General features: G+C 42.2%; 2 protein-coding genes across 4 annotated transcripts in view; both read right to left on the reverse strand.

Annotated features, from left to right (window-relative positions):
* Ift52 (intraflagellar transport 52) overlaps positions 1–4,800 on the reverse strand; it is a 37,479-nt gene extending 32,679 nt beyond the window's left edge. The window contains exon 1 of the mRNA XM_005392497.2: positions 4,666–4,800. Within this exon, the coding sequence (XP_005392554.1) occupies positions 4,666–4,686 (21 nt within the window). The 5' untranslated portion in view covers positions 4,687–4,800. The remainder of the gene's footprint in view (positions 1–4,665) is intronic.
* Positions 4,801–5,740: 940 nt separating this feature from the next.
* Positions 5,741–7,200, reverse strand: part of Sgk2 (serum/glucocorticoid regulated kinase 2) — a 44,176-nt gene continuing 42,716 nt past the window's right edge. For 2 of the 3 annotated variants that reach the window (XR_001235575.1, XM_005392499.2), the window contains exon 16: positions 5,741–6,101. The gene's annotated coding sequence lies outside the window, so the exon portion shown is untranslated. Of the gene's footprint in view, positions 6,105–7,200 lie in introns of all 3 variants that reach the window. The other variant, XM_013518253.1, reaches the window with a different exon arrangement.

Here is a 7,200-nt window from a genome sequence, read left to right on the forward strand (position 1 = left end):
TTTTTTTTTTTTTTTGGTACTAGGAATTGAACTCAGGACCTTGCGCTTGCCAGGTAGGTGCTTGCGCCACTGAGCTATATCCCCAGCCCCCAGCTTATTTTTATACATACGTTAACTTATGTTTTATGAAACAGGATCTTTTCTTCTTTTGAGACTGTGTCTTACTATGTGATTCAGGCTGGCCTTTAAACTCACTATGTAGTTCAGGCTGGTCTTGAACTTGTGGAGATCCTCCTGTCTCAGCTCTCTAAGTGCTGATATTACAGGCATGTGCCACCATACTTGACTTGAAATAGGATCTTATCTTACATATGCTCTACTTGGCAACACTTTTTTTTTCTCAGGGGCTTCACACTAAGCTACATCCCCAGCATTTCTTTTTCAATTTTTCATTTTAAGACAAGTTTCTCACTAAGTTGTCTAGCTGGGCTAGACTTTTTGATCCTCTTTGCCTCAGCCTCCCAGACTGCTGAGATTATAAGTGTACACTATCACAGCTGGCTGCAACACATTTTTTACCTAACTTTATATATTTAACAGTCTTCTGTGTCCACACACAAGGATCTACCACATTCTTCCAAATAGCTACAGTGTTCCATTTTAAGGGTATACCATAACTTTTTTAATCAGTCATGACTGACTGACATGTGTTTCTTCAAATGTTTTGCTAGTAAAACATATTTGCTAAAAACATAACCATGGCTGGGCATGGTGGTACATGCCTATAATCCCAGTACTCGGGAGGCTGAGGCAGGAGGATCGTTGTGAGTTTGAGACCAGCCTGGGCTACAAAGTGACCTAGAAGCCACCCTGAACTGCATAGCGAGACCCTGTCTGAAAAAGCAAAAAATAAATAAATAATAAAAAAAAACATAAACATGACATTTTTGTGCAATCTGCATATCTGTAGAATAACTTCCTACCTATTAAATGGCTAAGTAAATGATATACAAACTGCCCTCCAAAAATCTGTAGTAATTTATACTTCCACTATACTTCCTACACAGTTCTATTTCCAATTTTTGTCACTTTTACAATAAAATACAAAGTCCCCCCTTATCTGTAGTTTTGTTTGCCAAGGCTTCAGTTACCAAAGGTAACTGTGACCTAAAAATATTCAATGGAAAATTCCAGAAAGAAGAAATTTGTAAGTTTTAAGTTGTGATTCTGGGCTAGGGGTGTAGCTCAGTGGTATAGCACCTGCCTGGAAAGCATGAGATCCTGAGTTCGAGTCCCGGTACCAAAAAAAAAAAAAAAGTTGTGAATCATTCTGAGCAGTGTGATAAAATCTTGCACTGTCCAGCTCTATGAATCCTCCCTTTATTTGGTGCATCCCTGCTATCGACACTACCCTGCTGCTAGTCATTCAGTTATCAGATTCTGTCTTGATATCACAGTGGCTATGTTTAACCCCTACACAGAGAGGCCTGATGCTGCGTCACAGTATCTATACCATTCTCCTCGCTTCACCTCATTGTGTAGGCACTGGATCATCTCACATCATCACAAGAAAGGTGAGCACAGTACTATACCTTGAGAGAGATGACATTCCCCTAATTTATTATAGTATATTAGTACAATTGCTCCATTTTATGATTATTGTTAATCATCTACTGTGACTAATTTATAAATTAGGGGATATAGTTCAGTGGCATAAGCATCTGCCTCACAAACACAAGGTCCTGAGTTCGATTCCCAGTACTAATTTATAAGTTAGAAGTTGCCATAGATGTGTGTATAGAAAAAAACAGTATGAATAGGGTTTGGTACCACCTGTAGTTTCAGGCATCCATGAGGAGAACTGCAATATATCCCCTGAGGATAAGGCGGAACTACTGTATCAGTCATTTGTATTTTTTCTTTTCTCTTCTTTTTTTTTTTGAGACAATGTCTCACTATGCAGTTCAGGTTTGCCTTGAGCTCACCTTGTAGCCCAGGGCTGGCCTCAAACTCACAACAATCCTCCTGCCTCAGCCTCCCGAGTGCTGGGATTACAGGCATGTGCCACCACACCCGGCTTACTTGAATTTTTTTCTGATTTGCTTATCTGTGTATTCTGCTCATTTTTCTACTGAGTTTCATATTTTTCTAATTGATCATTACAAGTATTTTCATAAGCTTAGATGCCTTTAGACATGGCTTCTGGAAGATGATTTGTATAATTTTGTAGGTCCTACAGATTTTTGTTTTTGTTTTTTTGACACAGGGTCTCATTATGTAGTTGAGGCTGGTCTTGAATTTACAATAACCCAGGCTGGCCTCTGAGATCAGACGGGATCGGGTGTGTTCAGAGCGCTTTAGCCAGAGACAAGCTGGCCTCAAACTCCCGGTGATCCTCCTATCTCAGCCTCCCAAATGCTGGGATTATAGGCATTCACCACTATGCCCAGCAGATTTTAAATTATATAGTCAATATCAATAAGTAATATAACAACCATGGTTAATTTCCTACAACTTTGTCTGTAACTCTGTTTTGTTTGTATTATTCTTATGCTATTTGGTAAATGGATGTCTGTCTATTAATATGTTTTGCTTCTTTTATTTTTTAAAATAAAAAAAATGAATTATACAGTCAAAAGCACTCACCTTTTTCTTTCTAATTTCTGGATTCTGTGACAAATTTAGAAATGCTTTTTTTAAAAATTTTTTTGGTTTTTTTTGAGACAGGGTCTCACTATGCAGTTCAAACTGGCCTTGAGCTCACTTCGTAGCCTAGGCTGGCCTTGAACTCACAATGATCCTCCTGCCTCAGCCTCCCAAGTACGGGGATTACAGGCATGCGCCACCACCCCCGGCTAGAAACGCTTTTAGTACACCAAGATTGAAGGTACATGCAATGATGCTTTCTTTCAGCACTATTATTATATAATTCTTTTAACAAGACACAGCACTCAGGAGGCTGAGGCAGGAGTATGCCCACCCAGACACCCCAAAAAATTTGAACATTTAAAGTTTCATCCATTTGGAATACATTTTGATGATCAAAATGAATTTCATTATTTTTTCCTCAATTACTAGGAGGCTGCTCATCACCTGCTCATCCATCCTTTCATAGCTGATGTAAAATACTTCTTTGACTACATGGTAACTCCCTATACACATCTGGGTTTGATTCTGAATTGTATTACATTCTCTGCCTATAAGTTTCTATTCAATTCCACACTAATTCAATTACTGTTATGACTGAGATCCAAAATATACTCTAAAAGGTTGGTTGTGTTAAAAGCTTGATTGCTTTGGGAAGTGACTGGATCCTGAAGGTTCTAATTTCATCAGTGGGTTAATCCACAGATGAAGGAACTACGTCATGGAGGTTGACTGTGAGGATTACATATGTCTGGTCCCCCGGCCCCTCCTCTCTAACTCAGTGCCTTTGTTTCCGATTCTCAGCTGCCATGAGGTGACCAGCTTTGCTCCACTAGCCTCTTTCTCTATGATATTCTGTCTCATCTCAGGCCCACAGCAAAGGGGCCAGCTGACCATGGACCGAAACCTCTGCAGTGATGAGCCGAAATAAACCTTTCCCCATTTAAGCTGATTTCCTCAGTTATTCTGTCACATCAATGAAAAGCTCACACAGTTATCATACTGTTATGTAATATCTTGTCCTGCTGAAGAGCTAATTCTCATTATTACCTTTAATTTTTAGAATTTTCAGGCTAGTGTCATTTATTTACTTCTTCCAATGGAATTTTAAAATCATTTTGTCTAGCTGAAAAAAAAAATGCCCCATGATTCTGCCATTGGGACACCACTTTTTACTTTTCATTCCATCTACTGCATGCTTATTTCCGTATCTGTACATACAGTATTATATTCTGCTTTCTCCAGTTCTCTGATTTTTTAGAAAAAAGCATTCAAGGGGCTGGGGATTTAGCTCAGCGGCACAGCACCTGCCTGGCAAGTGCAAAGTCGTGAGTTCGATTCCCGGTACCAGAAAAAAAAAAAAAAAAAAGCATTCAATTATTAGGTTACTGGATGCAAGAACTATTGCATCCTTATTCCAGAACAAATAATCATTACAGTCAGTACTGAAATTTACGTATTTCAGCTTTTGTCACTAATAATTTTTTGTCAAAAGTCAGATTCCTTGAAAAAGGGAATACATTCCTCTCAGCGTTTGAAGGCTCTTAAAGAGACTGTGCAATGAAAGCTACACTTTCAGTTAAGTTTGTTGTTCAGCCCCCGGGGAGTCCTATCCTATTCTAACTACTCAGAAAAGTCTCTTAACGACAAGGAGCTTAAAAACAGTAATAATAACAATAATATTAAAAAATAATATTTGGGTTGTGCTGTACAACCATTCACTCGCTTTCACTTCAGTAAGCTTAAAAGCTAACTCCTATTTTCCCAGAAGAGAGATGAAAAGACCAAGAGCGGCAGCAATGACAGACAAGGGTCTGAGACCTTATGAGTCCTTGTCCAACGTGCTTTCATATTCAGGAAGACGACTACGAATCCACTGTCAGGCGTTAGAGATTCGAGCCCGGGCTGAGGTCTGGGATCTCTGCTTATTTACGAGCCCTCTGTAGACTTTACCCAAGCGGACCTCGGATTTTTCTGAAAACTGGCCCAGACGTCTCCAGGGTACTTTGGCTAAGACGTCATTAGACCCCAGGACACCCCGACGCCCCTGTCGATCCATTACACTGTAGCTCTGCTCACCTGAGGGCCGGTGACCACCATCTTCACCTGACGTCTCCCAGCATCCTGCGGCCAGGTATCCAAGGCCCCTTAGCAACTGTGGAGGAACTCTGGCGGTCTGAGAAGGCGTGGTCCCGGACGGGGCGTTACCTCCGCCAACGACGTGATGACGAAAAAACAGCCGCCGCCAATTGCCGCAGGTGTCAGAGACTTGTGGGTAGGGGGCGGGGCTGACTTTGGACTGTACCATTGCTATGGTTGGGGGTAAATCTAAACAGAGTGAAGACTGTTTTTGGCAAACAGAAGCCCACCTTACTCTATTATTTAGTAGCAGCTATCATTAGAAGCTAACAAGGATGGTAAGTACCTAGAGCCCAAAGTTTTCCCCCCGCCGTGGGGGCGGAAAATAATGAAGGATTCCCAGGGCGGGCACGGAGTGGAACGCCCAGCCTCGCGCCCCGCCCCCCAGGGCGCAGGCGCAGAAGGTCGGGGCGGGGATGCGGGCGGTGTATAAATACTTCGTTAGGTCGCGTTTGAGGACTGATAGGAATAGTAGTTTGGCGGAGGGAAACTTAGAAAGACTTCCCGGGTGGGCAGGTGAATGGTGAGAATGGTAACCCGAGGATGTTCTTTCTCTTGTGTTACCACCACATCTTTTTAGGGCCAGAATGTCGGGTTGAGTGTCAAGGATATGAGAGTGAGCTACGGCCCTCTATGCGTCTGCAGGTGGCGAGTTAGATCTTGGTCAACTCCTGCCAAAATGTACAAATATAATCTGTCTCGAGAAGTTGTGAGGGCCCCGAGCTGGTCAGAAAGGCACCCTCATTGACTAGAGATCTGAAAAAAGTGTGGTAATGTTTAAGACAAGGGCTGGGGGCGGGCGCTGCGGGTAGAAGGGACTACTTGTGCAAAAGAGCCATCACGACGTACGGGTTATCCTGCCATCACCGTGAAAATGGGAAGCTGGACGCCTGCAGCCGCAAACAGGCGACCCTTCTCCCCAGGGGAGCGCTCACTGCCTGCCCAGAGAGGGCTGTGGTTTTCTGTAAAACCCTGCGGCAGTCTCAAGGCTCAAAGAATTGAATGCAGAGACATCTTAACAGTTTTGATTTACTTTTAGGTTTGTCTTCAACTTGTACAGAGTAGTCGTTGAGGATATTAAACGCACAACTTGTCTTTTCACAACCACTGTCGCGGCAAATGGAAAAAGAGGATGACTGAAAAGAATTTCTCCCCAGTACGCAGGCTCAAACCCAAGGCATCCTGAGCTCAGAAAAGTTCTCTTGTGAGGATGCTGCATTTTTGTGCAAAGTTGGGTGACAGTGCCCTGCAGTCGGGAATAAACACGGAAATGGTGTAGAGGTGGGACAGGGCTCCAGCTGCTTCTGCTTGTTGTTCAGTCAGTGTTTGCTAGAAGACCAAAGGAGCACCTGTCCCGAGCGCTTCTCTCGCTGAGGCTGTAGAAGAACAGGTTTTAGAGTCAGATGCCAGTAAGGTGAATTCCTGGCTGGGGCTGGTACCAGCTAGATGATCTTGGGCAAGTTGCTTAATCTTCCCAAGTGAATGTTTCCTATTTGTGAAGTGAGGTTAATAATTTCTAAATGCTGGCTTGTAATAAGGATTGTAGATAATGCATATAAAATTTATAGTGTGTTCAGTAAACACAGGTGTAGCATGATCAATTTACTACCATAGTTTTTCTTGATTTTTAATTTTTTTTTTTTTCAAGACAGGGTCTCACTTTGTAGTGCATGCTGGCCTTGAGCTCACTATGTAGCCCAGTCTGGCCGCAGATTTACAGTGACCCTCCTGCATCAGCCTCCTAAGTGCTGGGATGATAGGCATGCACCAGCATGCCTGGCTTCATTTTTATTTTCTATCCAGGTTAAAACAATGTGATTTTACAATCTTAAAATGGAACCATTGCATGTTTTACAACCCACAGCTGATAGCATGCTTTTGGCAGTTCCATCATTTTTCTGACAATTACACAGTTGGTTTTTGCTTTGGGGAATTGTAAGAATTTTGTCTTCAGGTTCCACATATTTGGCAATTAACAAGTGCTATTAAGATGGAAATCAGAGTTTCTTTCATTGTTCTCAGCACATGTCAAAGTCTAACATTAGTTCTTACTGACTCATTTTTGATCTCCAATAAGTCAATGTCACCGATGCTTTTTTTTTCCCCCATAGTTTCCCAGCCTCTTTCCTCTAAGTCCTGGGGAAGGGGAGAAGGGGGTCAAAAACTGAAATAAAGAAGTTGGACTGAGTTAAGTGGAAAAGGGAATAAAATTGCCAGCACACACCGTTCCTAAGAAAGTTCTTCCGCTTGTCTCCAAAGGAAAAAGCTGATAAGCAGGCTATGCTGAAGAATGTACCATGGGTCTATGGAAGAAACAAAAAACTGCTTTTCCACAGAAATAAAGCAGCATAATCCGTCTCACAGGAGCAGAGCATCCTTGATTCATGCAGTGTTACAAGCTCATATTTTGTCCATTCAGAATTGCATTTAGAAGGGATTAAGCTTGAACATGTGGGGGCTGGGGATTTAGCTCAG

Source organism: Chinchilla lanigera, unplaced genomic scaffold (genome assembly GCF_000276665.1).
Source record: "Chinchilla lanigera isolate Chin_1 unplaced genomic scaffold, ChiLan1.0 scaffold00044, whole genome shotgun sequence".
In the NCBI taxonomy this organism is placed as follows: Eukaryota; Metazoa; Chordata; class Mammalia; order Rodentia; family Chinchillidae; genus Chinchilla; species Chinchilla lanigera.